Genomic DNA, 18,373 nt, shown 5'->3' on the forward strand with positions numbered 1-18,373 from the left:
GACCTCCCCAGATTCCCAAGGTGGTTGAAAAATAATTGAGAAGTCTTGTGATGACATCAGAAAGCTTTTGTGTTCCTTGGGATGAATCCCATGGGGCTACATAGACTACACTACTCCTCCCAGTTTTACGCTATCTGCAAACCTGCTGAGATGATCTTCCAGATTATTACTAGATGTTAAACATATCTGGACCCGTTATTTACTCCTGAGGTACACTGCTAGTTACTGGCCTCCAACTAGGCTTTGTGCCACTACCCTCTGGGCCATGCCATTCAACCAGTTTTGGTTCATCTCAATGTCTGCCCACCCAGGCCATAAATCAACAACTAATCTACAAGGATCTTATGGGGGACAGGGTAGAAGCCCTCACTGAATTCCAGGTAGACAATATCCACTGCTCTTCCCTCATCCATCAGGCTGGTTATTTCACTGTAGAAACCTATCAGGTTGGTCAAGCGTGAACTTGCCTGTTCCCTATCTAATACAACAGGAGGGAGGTCTCCTGTGTGGCAACAGATTTCCTTAGGGAACCAGTATCATCATGTGTCAGGTACGTGAGAAATGGCTGCAGCAGCTTCCTCTGTCTACTCATTCTCCAATATCAGTGTTTTTCACAGGCAATAATTCAGTAAAATTGGGGGGGGGGGGGGGGGGGTGGGGAGGGAGGGAGTTTTATCCCCTATATCTAATTTTTACCATGGAAGATTTCACTTAAGATGAGGAGATAACTGAGAGTTTAAGGGTTAGGATTAAAGGGAGGGCAGGGGCTGGTGACATTATAGTGGGGGTTCTGTTACAGGTCACCTGACCGGAAAACCAAGAGGATGAGGTCCTCTATAGACAGACAGCAGCAGCCTTATGTTCAGAAGGCTTGGTCTTCATGAGGGACTTCAACCACCTCGATATCTGTTGGACAGACGACACAGCAGGGCATAAGCAATCCAGAAGGTTCCTGAAATGCATTGATGTTAAATTAATTCTCCAAGTGATAGAGGAATCAATGAGGAGAGCTGCTATGCTGAACCTTGTTCTTACCAACAAGGAAGGGCTTGTGAGGAATTTGAAGTTCAAGGGCAGCCTTGTCTGCAGTGACCAAGAGACGGTAAAGTTCAGGATCCTTAGGGCAGCGAGGAGGCCACATAGCAAGCTCATAGCCCTGGACTTCAGGAGAGCAGACTTTGATTTCTTTAGGGTTCTGCTTGGTAGAGTACCATGGGAAAAAGTCCTGGAGGGGAAAGGGGCCCAAGAAATCTGTTTAATATTCAGGGATCGGCTCCTCCAAGCTCAAGATCAATGCATCCCAACAAGAGGAACTCAGGCAAAAATGCCAGGAGGCCTGCATGGATGAGTAAGGAGCTCATCCATGAGCTTTTGTCCTGGACAAAGTCAAACACAAAAGGAAAGCCTCTAGAGGATGGAAGCAAGGGCAGATAACCTGGGAGAGATACAGCAACATTGTCTGAGCAGCAAGGGATCCTGTTAGGAAAGCTTAAGTCCTGATAGAAAGTCTGGGCAGGGACATCAAGAGCAACAAGAAAGGCTTCTAATAAGCATGCCAATGATAAAAGAAAGACTAGGGAAAATGTGAGCCCTCTGCTGAAGGAGACCTGGCTACCCAGAATATGGAGAAGACTGAGGTACTCAACTACTTTTTTGCCTCAGTCTTCACTACCCACACCACCTAACTCACAGAATCTAAAGGCGAAAACTGAGAGAATGAGGTATCACTCACTGCAAGAAAATATTAGGTTTGAGACCATCTAAGGAACCAGAATGTGCACAATTTCATGGGACCTCATGAGATAAATCTGAGGGAACTGGAAGATAAAGTTAATCAGCCACTATCATCATATTTGAGAAGTCATGGCAGTGAGGTGAAGTTCCCAGTGACCGGAAAAGGGAAAACATAACCCTGTTTTTAAAGAGGGAAAAGAGGAAGACCTGGGAAACTACAGGCCAGGCAGTCTCACTTTTGTGCCTGGCACAGAGATCATGATCAAGGAGGATCATAGTTCTCCAGAAACTATGCTAAGGCATGAGGAAAACAGAGGTGACTGGGGAGCCAAAACCACTTCACTAAGGACAAATCATGCCTGAAAAATTTGGTGGTCTTCTCTGATGGGATTACAGCATTGATGGATAAGGGAAGAGCAACTGATGTCATATACCTGGAATTATGCAAAGCATTTGACACCATCCCACAAGAAATCACAGAATCACAGAATCACAGAATTGTAGGGGTTGAAAGGGACCTCCAGAAATCACCGGGTCCAACCCCCCTGCCAAAGCAGGTTCCCTACAGCAAATTGAACAGGTAGGCGTCCAGATGGGTCTTGAATATCTCCAGAGAAAGAGACTCCACAACCTCCCTGAGCAGCCTGTTCCAGTGCTCCGTCACCCCCACTGTGAAGAAGTTCTTTCTCATATCAGTGCGGAACTTCCTGTGCTCCATTTTGTGGCCATTGCCCCTTGTGCTGTCCCCACAAAACAGTGAAAACAGGTTGGCCACATCCCTCTGTCTCCCACACTTGAGATATTTGTAAACATCTACAATATCCCCTCTCAGTCTTCTTTTCAAGGCTGAACAGACTCAGGTCTCTCAGCCATACCTCACAGGGAAGATGCTCCAGGCCCCATATCATCTTTGTGGCTCTCTGCTGGACTCTTTCCAGGAGATCCCTGTCTTTTTTGTACTGGGGAGCCCAGAACTGGATACAGTACTCCAGGTGAGGCCTTACCAGGGCAGAGTAGAGGGGGAGGATCACCTCCCTTGACCTGCTGGCCACACTCCTTTTAATACACGCCAGGATCCCATTGACCTTCATGGCCACAAGGGCACACTGCTGGCTCATGGCCAACCTGCTGTCCACCAGGACCCCCAGGTCCTTCTCCGCAGAGATCTTCTCCAGCAGAGCTCCTCCCCCAGCCTGTACAGATACATGCCTTCCCAGGTGCAGGACTCTCCACTTGCTTTTGCTATATCATTGTCGTACTTGCTTAGGATTCCCTCATCAAGGTCATCGACGAAGATGTTGAACAAGACCGGACCCAGCACCGACCCCTGGGGAACACCGCTTGTCACAGGTCTCCAACCAGACTCTGCGCTGCCGATCACCACCCTCTGAGCTCAGCCAATCAGCCAGTTCTCAACCCACCTTACTGTCCATTCATCTATCCCACACTTTCTCAGCTTTGTTATCAGGATGTCGTGGGAGACAGTATCAAAAGCCTTGCTGAAGTCAAGGTAGATGACATCCACTTATCTCCCTCCATCTACCCAGCTGGTGATGTCATTGTGGAAGGCAACGAGGCTGGTCGAGCATGATTTAACCTTGGTGAATCCATGCTGACTACTCCTCATAACCTTCTTCTCTTCCAATTGCTTGCAGATGGCATCCAGAACAAGCTGTTCCAACACCTTTCCAGGGACAGAGGTGAGACTGACTGGCCTGTAGTTTCCCAGATCCTCATTCTTGCCCTTTTTGAAGACCGGAGTGACATTGGTTATCTCCAGTCTTCAGGCACCTCTCCTGTTCTCCAAGACCTGTCAAAGATGATAAGAGAGTGGTTCAGTGATCACCTCTTGCAGCTCCCTCAGCACACGTGGATGTATCCCATCAGGGCCCATGGATTTGTGTGCATTGATCCCACTCAGATGCTCCCAAACCATTCCCTCCTCAAACAGAGGAGAGTTCTCCATTTCCCAGACTCTTTCTCCTCCCTCCAGGGTCCAGGTCCGGGTCTTGTGATGACATCAGAAAGCTTTTTGTGTTCCTTGGGATGAATCCCATGGGGCTACATAGACTTATATGCATCCAGGTAGAGCATCAAGTCCCACACATGTTGACCATGATCATGTTCACTCTTTTCTTCTGTTTCATCATCTCAGTTCTCACTTATTGCCAAGCAAGTGAAACAACATTTGTACCTCTCTATAGTAAGAAAGAGATCGTTTTGTGCAAGACTGTAAAAGTTTTCCTCTCTTTATTTGATAAAGTTGTTATTTTATTTAGAGTGCATGGTTGCTTTTGCACTGGGAGATGGAATCATTTCCTCCTTTGGCAGCAGAAGTGAGACAGTGAAACAGAAAAAGTTTGCATATATATAGCTGGACTATCACTTCAGAGAGTCATAGAATCACAGAATGGTTAAGGTTGGAAGAGACCTCTGGAGGTTATCTTGTCCAATCCCCTGCTGCTCAAACAGAGCCATCTAGAATAGGTTGCCCAAGACCATGTCTAGACTGCTTTTGAATATCTCCAAGGAGGGAGACCCCACCTCCAGACACCTCTGTCAGTACTGTCACCTGCACAATGAAAAAGTACTTCCTGATGTTCAGATGGAACCTCATGTGTTTCAGCTTGTGGCCATTGTCTCCTTTCCTGTCCCTGGGCACCACTGAAAAGAGCTTGGCTCTGCCCTTTTTGCATTCTCCCTTCAGGTATTTGTAGACATTTATAAGATCATCCCTGACTTCTCCACACTGAACAGTCCCAGCTCTCTCAGCTATTCCACATAAGAGAGGTACTCCAGTTCGTTCAACATCTTCATGGCCCTTCAAGGGACTCTCTCCAGTATGTCCATGTCTCTCTTGTAATGGGGAGCCCAGGACTGCCCACAGTACTCCAGGAATGGCATCACCAGTGCTGAGTAGAGGAGAAAGATCACCTCCCACAACCTGCTGGTAATGCTTTGCCTAATGGAGCCCAGGATACCTTTAGCCTTCTTTGTGGAAAGAGAACATTGCTGGCACATGCTGAAGAGAATTCTCCCTTCAGAGAACTTCATGGAACAATCACTCTAAGAGAGCTGAAGTCACTCACCAGTCAGCATGAACTGATAGTTGTTGTCAGAGATGGAGAAGATGTGTGGAGGGGCCTCCTGGTGCTTTTTGCCTCGGTAGGCCAACACCACCTCCGGGTTGTACACCGGCAGCCACTTGTAGGGGTTGACGGTGACACAGAAGAGACCCGAGTAGGTCTGCAAGGAAGGGAGACAGCACGTTGGCTTCTGCTCAGCCTGGCACAGCAGGCCTTCCAGCTACCCAAAGGAAGACAGCTGCTGGTACTTACGTAGATCATCCAGGCTGCATAACGCTCTTTGAGGTTGTACAGCACAGTGGGTTCATGGAGGTGGGTCATCATGGCCATGTCCTCGATTTTGTCATACTTGGGAGGGCTCATGGAGATTTGATCTATCTTCACAGTCAGAGTCTGCCAATGCAAAGAGAGATCCATGCATGTCAACTAAGAGCCCAGGGTGGAATTAAATGCAGTTTGTTAATCTTTCCTTTTACTCACTTCTCCTGCTTCAGTCTTGACAGTGACCTTTCCTGCTTCTTTGCTCTGGACTGTGCTTTTCACATAGGATTCTTTATCATGCACCACAAAGACTGATGTCTTGGCATTGAAAGGCTTGTTCTGGGCCTCGATTCTCTCCTTTTCTGACTTTTGGAGGTAGGGAGCCACCTTCCCAAAGGTAACCATCTCAGCATCTGGAGAAGCCATGTCCATACTTCACTGAAAACACCTCAGCAGAAGGCTCTAATGGGGAGAAATAATATGGCACTGAATATTTACATCTCCTGTAAGATTGGAAAAACTTGTAAATCCTGTGCCTTGGTTTCTCTTCATACTGTAACAATTGGAATATGTAACATAACCTAACTGAAGACCCTAATATTTATCTTGATTTGGAAAACAAGAGGTTATAATTGATGTAGTCTCAGCCTTCAGACTTCTAGGAGAGCAACATTCAATCACCTTTCATAACTGCAGATTTGGTGCTTTAAGACTCGTGTTCAACTTGGTGCCCACCAAGGCCCCAAGGTTGTTTTCTGCAAAGCTGCTTTCTGGCTATGTACTCCCTGCATGTCTTGGTGCCTGGAATTGTCCCTCCCCAGGTCAGAATCTGGCACATTTCCTTGTTGAACTTCATGAGCTTCCAGTAAGCCATTTTCTCCGGCTTGTCCATCTCTCCAAGGTCCCTCTGGATGGCATCATGACCCTTCAGTGTATCCACTACTCCTCCCAGTTTTATGCTATCTGCAAACCTGCTGAGATGATCTTCCAGATTATTACTAGACCTTCCAGACTCTTTCTCCTCCCTCCAGGGTCCAGGAGTCCCGGGGGGAAGTGTCTGAAGCAAAGACTGAAGCAAAGAAGGCATTCAGTATCTCCGCCTTCTCAGAGTCCCCTGTTACCAGGACACCCCCCTTATTCAGCATGGGACCCACATTATCCCTAGTCTTCCTTTTACTGTTTACATCCTTAAAAAAACCCTTCTTATTACCCTTTATCTCCTTTGCCAGATTCATCTCCAGGAGGGCTTTAGCCTTTCTTGTTGCATCCCTGCAGGCCCTGACAACACTCCAATACTTTCCCAATGACACAGGCCCTTTTTCCACATTTTGTAGACCTTCTTCTTCCTTTTGAGCTTGTCAATGAGCTCTTTGCTCATCCACGCAGGTCTCCTGCTCCCTTCCCCGATTTCCTCCTCTTAGGGATGCACTGATCCTGAGCTTTGAAGAAATGCTGTTTAAATGTTGCCCAGCTCTCACAAGCACCCTTGCCTTCTAGCAAACTAGCCCATGAGATACTCCCACGTAGGTCCTGGAAGAGGTCAAAGTTGTCTGGATAGCTGGATGGATAGACCAGTTGGTAGAAAAGGAATTGGCTTTAAGGTTGCACTCAAAGAGTTGCCGTCAACAGCTTGATGTCCAAGTAGAGACGAGTGATGAGTGGTGTTCCTCATGGGTTGACACTGGGACTAGTATGATTTAAAGTCTTTGTTGGTGACATGGACAGTGGTACTGAGAGCATGTTTGCCAACAAAAGCAAGCTGTGTTGTGTAGCTGACATGGGAGGGAAGGGATGTCATCCAGAGGGACCTTGACAGGCTTGAGAGGTGGGCCTGTGTGAACCTCATGAGGTTCAACCAGGCCAAGTGCAAGGTCCTGCATCTGAGCTGGGGCAATCCCAAGCACAAACACAGGCTGGACAGAGAATGGATTGACAGCAGCGCTGAGGAGAAGGACTTGGGGGTGTTGATGGATGAGAACCTCAACGTGAGCCAGCAAAGTGTGCTTGCAGCCCAGAAAACCAACCACGTCCTGGGCTGCATGAAAAGAAGTGTGGTCGGTGGAGGTGATTCTCCCCCTCGGCTCTGCTCTCATAAGACGCCACCTGGAGCACTGCGTTCAGCTCTGGGGACCCCAGTGCCGGATGGACATGGACATATTAGAACGAGTCCAGAGGAGGGCCATGAGGAGGATGAGAGGGCTGGATCACATCTCTTATGAAGACAGGCTGAGAGATCTGGGGATTTTCAGTCTGGAGAAGAGAAGGCTCTGGGGAGACCTTACAGTGGCCTTCCAGTGCCTAAAGGGGGCTACAGGAAAGCTAGGGAGGGACTCTTTGTCAGGGAGTGTAGTGACAGGACAACGGGGAATGGCTTTAAACTGAAAGAGGATTGATTTAGATCAGCTATTAAGAAGAAATGAAGGCTATCAAAACTGACTTCAAGGGACTGGGGCAGTTACTGGATGGAGTAGGTGTGCAGGTGGTGTTTTCCTCTATCCCTTCAGTGGTAGGGAGGAATACTGAGTGTACCTGGAAGGCCCGGCTGATTAATACATGGCTGAGAGGCTGGTGCCATCGCAGGAACTTGTTTTTTTTGATCACGGGGAGTTTTACTCAGCATCTGGCCTGATGGCTGCTGATAGGTCCTGCCTGTCCCAAAGAGGGAAATGGACTGTAGCCTGGGAACTGGCAGGGCTCATCAAGAGGCCTTTAAACTAGGTATGAAGCGGGGTGGAGGGGCAATAAGACTCAACAGGAATGAGCCTGGGGGAGCAGTTCCAGGGTTGAGGGTGAGGGTGATGGCGTGACTCAAGTGCATCTACACCAATGAACTCAGCATGCAAACAAACAGGAGGAGCTGAAAGCAATTGTGCAGCAGACAAACTAGGACCTTGTCGCCATCACTGAAATGTGGTGGGACCACTCCCATGACTGGAGTACTGCAATGGATGGCTACAAGCTCTTCAGAAGGGACAGGCAGCTAAGGAGGGGCGGTGGCACGGCTCTCTATATTAGAGAGTGTTCCAGTGCTGTTGAGATCAGGGTTGGGAGTGAAAAGGTAGAGTCCTTGTGGATAAGGATCAGAGGGTTGGACAACCAGGTGGTCTGTTCTAGACTGCCAAACCAGGATGAAGAGACGGATGAGGCATTCTATAAGCAGCTGGCGGAAGTAGCTCAGTCACCAGTGCTTGTCCTCATTGGCAATTTTAACTTCCCAGACATAGGCTGGAAATATAATACAGCCCTGAGGAAGCAGTCTAGAAGGTTTCTGGAGTGTGTGGAAGACAGCTTCCTGACTCAGCTGGTTAGTGAGCCTACCAGAGGGGGTGCCCCGCTAGACCTGATGTTCACGAATAGAGGACTGGTGGGAGATGTGGTGGTAGGGAGCTGTCTTGGGCAGAGTGACCATGACATGGTAGAGTTCTCTATTCTTGGTGAAGTCAGGAGGGGGATCAGTAAAACTGCTACCTTGGGCTTCCTCAGGGCAGACTTTGAACTGTTGAGGACACTGGTAGGAAGGGTCCCTTGGGAGTCAGTCCTCAAGGACAGAGGGGTCCAGGAAGGCTGGATGCTTCTCAGGAAGGAAGTCTTAAAAGCACAGGATCAGGCTGTCCCTGTGTACCGTAAGATGAGCTGATGGGGAAGAAGACTGGTGCGGCTTAACAGGGAACATTTGCTGAGTGTCCAGGAGAAAAAGAGAGTTCATGTCTGTCGGAAGAAGGGGCAGGCAACTCAGGGAGAGTACAAGGAAATTGCCAGAATATGCAGAGAAAAAATCAGGAAGGCCAAAGCCCAGCACGAGCTCAACCTGGCCACTATGGTCAAGGATAACAAAAAATGTTTTTATAAACATATTAATGGCAAGAGGAGGGTCAAAGAGAATCTCCATTCTTTACTGGACGCAGGGAGGAACATGACTTCTGAGGATAAAGAAAAGGCTGAGGTTCTTAACGCCTTCTTTACATCTGTCTTTACTAGCCAGACCACTTGTCTTTGGGGTATTCTTCCTCATGACTCGGAAGTCTGGGACAAGGAGCAGAGCTACCCTCCTCCCTGCACCCCCACCCCCCACCCCCCCTAGTTCAGGTGGAAACAGTTAGAAACCTGCTGCTCCACCTGGACTGTCACAAGTCCATGGGGCCAGATGGGGTCCACCTGAGGGTGCTGCTGAGGGAGTTGGCAGATGTGATTGCTGGGCCACTCTCCATCATCTATCAGCAGTCATGGTCATATGGAGAGGTCCCCGATGACTTTAGACTTGCTAATGTGACACCCATCTATAAGGAGGGTCGTAAGGAGGACCCAGGGAACTACAGGCCTGTCAGCCTGACCTCGGTGCCAGGAAAGGTGATGGGACAGGTCATCTTGAATGCAATCACACAGCTTGTACAGGACAGCCTGGGGATCTCGTCCAGCCAGCATGGGTTCATGAAAGGGAAGTCCTGCCTGACCAGTCTCATCTCCTTCTATGACCGGGTGACCCACCTGGTAAATGAGGAAAAAGCTGTTGATGTAGTCTAACTAGACTTCAGCAAAGCCTTTGACACAGTCTCCCACAGTATTCTCCTAAAGAAGCTGGCAGCCCATGGCTTGGACAGGTACACTCTTTGCTGGGCTAAAAACTGGCTGAACAGCCAGGCCCACAGAGTGGTGGTGAACGGAGTGAAATCCAGCTGGCCACTGGTCACCAGTGCTGTTCCCCAGGGGTCAGTGTTGGGGCCCCTCCTCTTTAACATCTTTATTGATGTTTTGGATGAGGGAATTGAGTGCAACCTCAGTAAGTTTGCAGACAATACCAGGTTGGGGCGAAGTGTCGATCAGCCAGAGGGTAGGAAGGCCCTGCAGAGCGACCTGGACATGTTGGATTGATGGAGAGAGGCCAAGGGGATGAGGTTCAACATAGCTAAGTCCGGGTCCTGCACTTTGGTCACAACAACCCCATGCAACGCTACAGGCTTGGGGGGGAGAGTGGCTCGAAAGCTGTGCAGAAGAAAAGGGTCTGGGGGTGTTGGTCGGTGCTCACCTGAACATCAGCCAGCAGTGTGCCCAGGTGGCCAAGAAGGCCAACGGCATCCTGGCTTGTATCAGGATTAGTGTAGCCAGCAGCAGCAGGACCAGGGAGGTGATTGCTCCCCTGTACTCAGTTCTGGTGAGGCCACACCTCGAGTACTGTGTTCAGCTTTGGGCCCCTCAGTACAAGAACGATATTGTGGCTCTGGAACGTGTCCGGAGAAGGGCTACAAAGCTGGTGAAGGGCCTGGAACACAAGTCCTATGAGGATTGGCTGAGGGAATTGGGGTTGTCTAGTCTGGAGGAGAGGCGGCTTAGGGGAGATGTTATTGCTCTCTACAACTCCCTGAAATGAAGTTGTTGGGAGCTGGGAGTCAGCCTCTTCTTGTAGGTAACTAGTGACAGGACAAGAAGAAATGGCCTCAAGTTGTGCCAGGGGAGGTTTGGAAATTAGGAGACATTTCTTCTCCAAAAGAGTATTCAGGCATTGGTACGGGTTGCCCAGGGAGATGGTGGCATAACCGTCTCTGGGGGTGTTTAAAGAAAGATTGGACGTTGTACTTAGGGACATGGTTTAGTGGGTGACATTGGTAGTAGGGTGATGGTTGGACCAGATGATTGTGAAGGTCTCTTCCAACCTTAATGATTCTATGATTCTGTAAAAGCTCAAGCTTTTCTATTTTCCATCTATATTAAAGTAATAACTTCTTTTGTGAAGCACTGGAACAGGTTTCCTACAGAAGTTCTGGATGCCCCATCCATATTACTGTTTAAGTTTTGGATGGCTCTTTGTGCAATCTGATCTAGTGGAAGATGTCCATGCCAAACCCCAAAAGGGAATTTGGAAATAGATGATCTTTAAGATCCCTTCCAATCCAAACCACTCTATGATTCTGTTATTACCACCCCGCTTCATGCTCAGATGAGTTCTGTCCTCCTTTTGTTCAGTAGAACTCTCCAGAGACAGATCTTGGATATGAGCTGTGTATTTTTCTGTTGGCTGCACTGCTTATCTTAATCAGATTGTTAAATTTTACTATGCTTCACTTCTTCCAGTTATAACATAATACAGCATAGTATGAGGTAGAATAGCCACTTTGAACCAAACTAAGTGTTCATTAAGCATGATCCCACCTCTGGATATAGATATAAGTATAAACTAACATTCCTTTTTTTATCTTCTGACATCCTGGAAATCTTGAGTTTACTGATTCATGGTAGGACAGATGACTGTGGTCAGGAGATTTTGCTAGATTTTTCTTCCTTTGATTTAATCAGTTCAGGACCAATTTTACTTGCCCTCTAGCAATGGGAGTTTTAGTTTAAATGAGATTCTTGAAAACTATTTCTTTACTTTAATAGTGCTTATTTCCCTGTCCATCCATTGTTCTTCTGATAATAGAAACAGTCAGTAATCACTCTCCACATAACAAGGCAAATAGTGGTAATCTATCTAATCTTTCTTTGTATGAAAATCATTATTTACTTAGCATTGGCTTTGTCATTCTCCCCTATAATTTCCCAGTTCCATTTTCTCTCTCTTGAGATTGATGATATGCAGTGTTAATATTGAACCTCCACATATCTGATCGCTAACCATCACTATATAAGATGGAGTTGCTTTTCCTACGTACATAACTTTGAACTTATCAACATTTTCTTGCCCAGTGTAAGTATCATGACATTCTTCGTGGTGAGGCGCCAACTGAGAACTTATGGGTAAGGATTAAAGAGAAGATAGGAAAAGGTGATATTGTAGTGTGTGTCTGCTATAGGCCACCTGACCAGGAAGAACAAGAGGATGAGAGCCTCTACAGGCAGTTAGGAGCAGCTCGGTGTTTGCAGGCCCTGATCCTCATTAGGGTCCAATGCTCCAACTCTCTGTGACAAGGCCTCTTTGCCAGGTGCTGGCCCAGAGGAGGACCTACCTTCATCACTGCTGTGTGCCAGCTGGTGGTGTCAGGATGTGGAAGCTGTTCTGGGTCAGCCCAAAGGGACTCAGAGCAGCATCTCTCTGGCAGTGGCCAGAGAGTCATTTGAAAAATCCTTTCCTTCTGTCTCTGGCCACATGCTAATTTCACTTGATGGACTTCTTGTGCAGGTGAGGAGGTAGAATTACAGAATCATAGAACGGATTGGGTTGGAAGGGATCTTAAAGACCATCTAGTTCCAATCCCCTGCCACGGGAAGGGACAGCTCCCATGTGACCACGTTGGTCAAAGCCCTCCCTATCCAGCCTGGCATGGAACACCTCCAGGGATAGGGCATCCACAGGTTGCTTCTCTGGGCAACCTGTTCCAGTGCCTCAGCACCCTCACAGTAAATAATTTCTTCTTAATAGCTGATCTAAATCAATCCTCTTTCAGTTTAAAGCCATTCCCCGTTGTCCTGTCACTACACTCCCTGACAAAGAGTCCCTCCCTAGCTTTCCTGTAGCCCCCTTTAGGCACTGGAAGGCCACTGTAAGGTCTCCCCAGAGCCTTCTCTTCTCCAGACTGAAAATCCCCAGATCTCTCAGCCTGTCTTCATAAGAGATGTGATCCAGCCTCATCCTCCTCATGGCCCTCCTCTGGACTCGTTCTAATATGTCCATGTCCATCCGGCACTGGGGTCCCCAGAGCTGAACGCAGTGCTCCAGGTGGCGTCTTATGAGAGCAGAGCCGAGGGGGAGAATCACCTCCACCGACCACACTTCTTTTCATGCAGCCCAGGACGTGGTTGGTTTTCTGGGCTGCAAGCACACTTTGCTGGCTCACGTTGAGGTTCTCATCAACACCCCCAAGTCCTTCTCCTCAGCGCTGCTGTCAATCCATTCTCTGTCCAGCCTGTGTTTGTGCTTGGGATTGCCCCAGCTCAGATGCAGGACCTTGCACTTGGCCTGGTTGAACCTCATGAGGTTCACACAGGCCCACCTCTCAAGCCTGTCCTGGTCCCATCTGGGATGCGATCCTCCAGCATGTTGACTGCACCAGGGTCAGAAATGTCCCCCTTGTCTGGTCTGCTTGCAATTCACCTGAACAGAGGTCTCCCATGTAGCATGAGTGTTCTTTATGGAACCAGGATCATCAGTGTTGGGCACATCATGGGTGGGTACCCTGAGAAATGTCTGCAGCAGCTTCTCAATCCACTCAGTAATTAACATCAAAGATTGTAACAGGCACTAACTCAGCAAAGTTGCCAGGGAGTTTCCTGATTTTACCGTGGAAGATTTCACTTAGCTACCTGCCTTCCTTCGACCTTTCTGTTCCCCACAAAATGCTGCATCAATGCTAGAGAAAACAGTATGTGTTCATTGGTCACAGAAGTGTTGCAGAAGAGGGAATTGTGTTATCAGTAAATTGACAACGTACTGCAGAGGCTGGAGAAGACCTGTCTGGTGACAGTGGACTGTATTTAGCTCAGGGCAAGGTGCTGGGCTTCCATCAGTTCACTCTTGCCTGAGCAGCAGTTCCCTCGTGTCCTCATCTGAGGAGCCCATGTGGCAGTCCTGCCAGAGGCAGTCCTGCAGCAAAGGGCTTGTTAACATGCCCAGGAAACAATCCACACATTGAAAGGCTGATTGGATTGTTTGGGAACAGCCTGTAAACAGTGGATTATCTGCATAACAAGGAAATTTGGCACCTAAAGAGTTTGTCTTCCACATTATGCAAAGCATTCGGGCTGCTTCCAGCACAAGCCAGCCGCTCAGTGTGGTAGGTGTGAGGCATGCACAGAGCTGGTAGTTGAGCCAGAAAGCAGGGTGCAGACTAGATGCTGACACTAACGCGGCTTTGTCTTCTTAGAAGGGAGAAGGGAAGGGAAGAGGTTGGCCCCTAAGACTACCTCTGCTTACAGGAGAAAATGCTGGAAAGCTGTTTCTTGTATTGTGACTGTCAAATTGCAGGTGACAAGAAAGAGCCCTTTCTAGGCTATATGCAGTTTTGTAAGGGAGTGCAGGTGTGCGTGAGAGCATGTGTGTGTCTGTGTGGGCAATACACAGGGGTGCCTGCACATGCCCATGAGTTACATGGCAGAGAAGTCATGTGCATACTATGTACAATAAAAATCAAGGTTGTGAAAATCCAGAAAGCTGTGGAACATTGTCACACCACAGTGTCTTGCAGCATATGCACAGAATGGAGGCAATGCACCACGCCCAGAGGCCACCGCTCAAGAGCCACAGTAGTAGTGTGATTGAGGGTGAATCATGTGCTCCTGTGCCCAAGATGTGCTCTCTTGGTCATGGTACAAAGATGATGTAGATGTTGCTATTGAGTAACCACTCTGAGGAGTCAATACGCTTGCAGGAAGGTCTCCTAGGTGCATAGCTTTGTTCTAGGCTGTCATCCCACTGTGTCACCCAGAGACAATGCAGTTTAGCACTGTGAACCCACACGAGCTGCTGTTTTATGCGTGCCATATAGCACAGGAAGATTTTTGTTTTATTTCCTCTTGTCATTTTGTTACTGACAAGTTTACTTGCTGTTGGTTACTTACATGACACAATTCATTTCTCTTCCCCTTCTCCACACAAGTGTTGGAAATGTGGGTTGTCTATACAGATGTCTGTCAAATTCTGTCTCAATCACCTTTTTTGCATTTGAAGAGGCTTAGACTGTCTGAGTATGTCCATGTATGTCTTTGTACGGGAGCCATTTTCTATCTGTGATATTACTCAAGACGCTTCTCTGCACCTTTTTGATATCTGGTTACCAAAATTTAATTCAATATTCAAGCACTGAACACATGAAATGTATTATGACAGAATAGTATCTTTCGATTTGTTATCAGTCTCTTTTACAAAAAGTGCAATTTTACCACTTGTGTTGCTAACCTGCCTTTGGGCTGACAATTTCAGAGAACTGTTACTATCAACGTATTTTCTATGAGTAAAATGTTTGTTGGAGAAGTACAGTGTTGATTATTTTTTAACTGTTAAATACCACTAATCTAAATTTCAGCTGACTTAGATAATCTTCCACTTACTGTGTCATGACATCCTCTGCAATTTTAGCATCACAAGTAGATCTTGCCATGATTTTATCTTTTGTTTTAATCTATTTTTCCATTTATGTATATGTTGAACTGTACAGGTTATAATTTATATACCTATGAGACTCTGCAGGTGGCTTCCTTCCATTGGTCAGCTAAGCACCTTTTTCCATGTTTCATGTCCTGTCTTCTTATAGACAAGGTAAGTTTTTTGTTTTTGTTTTTGTTTTTTCATTTGTTGCAATTTTTGCCAATGTAATGTGGGAGCATACACATACTTTTCATAATCTCATCACACTGCATTGCCTGATCATTTTTACCAATGTCCCTGTTGATTCTCTTGAAGTCAACCATACTGTGAAACGTGACTTTCAAATTGAGTTCTGTTCTTATTATGGTGTCTACTGATGTGTCTTATGTGGATGACAGACTGATCTTTTTCCCGCTCTATTCTGCGCTGGTGCGGCCTCACCTTGAGTACTGTGTGCAGTTCTAGGCATCACAGTACAAAAAGGATGTAAAACTGTTGGAGAGTGTCCAGAGGAGGGCGATGAAAATGGTGAAGGGCCTAGAGGGGAAGATGTGTGAGGAGCGGCTGAGGTCACTTGGCCTGTTCAGCCTGGAAAAGAGGAGGCTGAGGGGAGACCTCATCACGGTCTACAACTTCCTCATGAGGAGGAGTGGAGGGGCAGGCATCAATCTATTCTCCATAATCACCAGTGATAGGACCTGTGGGAACGGTGTCAAGCTGAGGCAGGGGAGGTTTAGGCTGGACATCAGGAAATGGTTCTTAACCGAGAGGGTGGTTGCACACTGGAACAGGCTCACCAGGGAAGTAGTCACTGCACCAAGCCTGTCTGAATTTAAGAAGCTTTTGGACTGTGCAGTTAGTCACATGGTCTAAAATTTTGGGTAGACCTGTGCAGTGCCAGGAACTGGACTTAATGATCCTTATGGGTCCCTTCCAACTCGGGATATTCTGTGATTCTATGATTCTATTTCCCCACAATCAGGAAAGTTTTAAGAGTCTAATATCACAGGTGTAACATTTTATTCCCTTGGCACTAAGCATGACTTAAAGAGCATTTCTACAACCATTAAATTTGAGTTTTAAAAAATAGTCCTTTATATTTTAAAAATATAAAATTTGCTGCAGCAGATGAATTACTGTTCAATATATTATTTACTACAACATGAAGTATACAGTAAATACCTTAGATTGACAGGGTTTCTCAGATTTTTCTCTATTAATAGATGTCCTTTCTGGAAGCTTCTTCCCTTCTGAAGTAAAAAACCACACAAACAATTAAATTAGCTTTTCTGCAACACCCTTTTTTCTTTTAGTGCTCAGAAAATGTTTATTCTAGACGTATGTTAAGACCAAACCATTTGGATCATTTTAGAACCTTTACTCAAATTGGAACAAATTAATCCCAGTGATGCCAATTAATGGGATCACTCTCCAATATTAAGTTATGTCACTTTCAAAGAAAGTGCTGTAAGTGTTTGGTAAGTGACAAAGAAATTGTCAGAAGTGTTGTGGCAAACACTATAGCACACATGCAGACATATCCACTATGTAATAATCTACATTAAAAAGCTCACAGAGAACATAGACAAACATAGCAACACTCCCATTTTAAGTTATTTTTTTTACTTCTTGTTTATATGATACACCACTTTATTCAAAAATATTCCCCTTCAGATTTACAGTTTGCAAGTGTTTTTGTCCACAATGCTTTTGATATGAGCAGGGTATGCTGGAGGGATCAGGACCTCCTGTGGACCTCTGATGAACCAGCTAACAGGGAATACCCAAATTCTGCTGCAACAGCATTTCTGCTGCCCTCTGTGTACAATGAGAGCTCCTGGGAACGTTAACAGAAGCCAAAAAGAAATGCCAGTGCACTAAGTTTCTAGAGCAAAACTTTTCTTCCCTACATTCTGCTAAAATGCAACTGCGCACTGGCATCCACAGCAAGGTACAGGTTAGGACATTCTTTCTGTATAGAAACATAATAAGCATCTAGGTCAGAATAAGTTTAACTGTGTGTGAATCTTTTATGTTTCTTGCAGGCTGTGTGCCCACTACTTTGGCTGGCATGATGTGTTATCTGGTTAGGACAATGTGCTTTATAGATCTGATCTGGCATTCTTAACAGAGAACCATGCTGATGCAGACGAAAAAGTGGGAAACTGTGAACTGAACTCTGTAAGAAATTTGCTAATTATGTAAACCTAATGAGACACTTGAACACATTGTTCTGGGATGAAAAGCAGTTCAGAATGTTTGTTCAATGGGCTATAACAGATGCTTGTTTAAAATCTGTGGAGCTAGACCATAAGCCCCAAGACACCACTGTACATGAAGTTTCTTTTTTGGTTTATTTGATTTTTTTTCAATGTATTATTAGTATTTATTTATTTGTATTTATTTTTGTATTTGTGTGGTAGAGCAGCTGGCTTTTCCTCCCCCAAGTTCTGTCCATCTCTTAGCGTTTGGTATACCTGTGATCTAGCTTCAATTCAACGAAATCAAAGTGGTTAGTTCTCCCTGGGATGAAATGTTGGAAGGGCCATTTTTGTAAAGTTTATGACATCTTTTTCAGTGTGGATTCTGAGCAGCTACCTGAAAAGCTACGGTGACAGATAATCTGCAGTAAAGGGGAAGGAGGCAATTCATTGAGCATTGGATAGGAAAGTAAAAACCATGACTTGGAATATCAGGATAAGCAATTCTTGATAGTGCATCAGAGTTGTCTCATTATTTAAACCTCCTCCTACCACCACATCAAATCTGAAAGGATGACATCTGAGAAGTGTTTTAGGTAAGATGGAGAGTGATAAAAAGGATACTTTTCCACCCATGCACTGGAGATCCAGTTACACAGAAGTTGATAGGGTAGTAGAAGTTTGAGAAGGCAATGTACAGAAGATGCTATCTTGGAAATGTCTGAGATGTTGAAGAGTGAAACTAAAGAAGACAGAAATCAGTGTCCATTCAATAATCAGAAATAGCAAACAACCAGCTTTTAAGAAGAGAGTAAAAAGATTATAAGGTATGATTCACCTACAGGGTTATAATGAATGGCTCAATGTCCAAATGGAAACCAGTAGCAAATTGCATCCCATACTGGGGTGATATTATTCAACATCTTTATTAATGATATAGATGATAGACTGAAGTGTACCCCTCAGCAAATTTGCAGATGACACCAAACAGCATGGTGTAGTTAATACACCAGAGGGAAGGCATTTTTTCCAGCATGTCCAGGTCCCATCCAGAGGGACCTGAACAAGAAGGAAGAATG

The 18,373-nt window shown here is 46.1% G+C and overlaps 1 protein-coding gene across 1 annotated transcript; it reads right to left on the reverse strand.

Moving 5' to 3' along the window:
* Positions 1-862: 862 nt before the first annotated feature.
* LOC121057160 (myosin heavy chain, skeletal muscle, adult-like) lies at positions 863-5,507 on the reverse strand. Its single transcript, XM_040530933.1, has 6 exons — positions 5,301-5,507; positions 5,073-5,213; positions 4,824-4,980; positions 4,307-4,506; positions 1,036-1,225; positions 863-906 (listed from the first exon to the last, which is right to left on the reverse strand). The coding sequence occupies exons 1-6, from the start codon at positions 5,505-5,507 to the stop codon at positions 863-865; spliced, it is 939 nt and encodes a 312-aa protein (XP_040386867.1).
* Positions 5,508-18,373: the final 12,866 nt, after the last annotated feature.

This window comes from Cygnus olor, chromosome 18 (assembly GCF_009769625.2).
Source record: "Cygnus olor isolate bCygOlo1 chromosome 18, bCygOlo1.pri.v2, whole genome shotgun sequence".
Taxonomy (NCBI): domain Eukaryota; kingdom Metazoa; phylum Chordata; class Aves; order Anseriformes; family Anatidae; genus Cygnus; species Cygnus olor.

Excerpts from the sequence above, each read along its gene's own strand:
- LOC121057160 (XM_040530933.1), bottom strand. The coding sequence starts at position 5,507 with ATGGCTTCTCCAGATGCTGAGATGGTTACCTTTGGGAAGGTGGCTCCC. Across the intron at positions 4,507-4,823 it reads CTATCAGTTCATGCTGACTG|CTGAGAGAGCTGGGACTGTT; the intron begins GTGAGTGACTTC and ends TATGTGGAATAG. Across the intron at positions 907-1,035 it reads TCACAAGCCCTTCCTTGTTG|ATATCGAGGTGGTTGAAGTC; the intron begins GTAAGAACAAGG and ends TCTGTCCAACAG.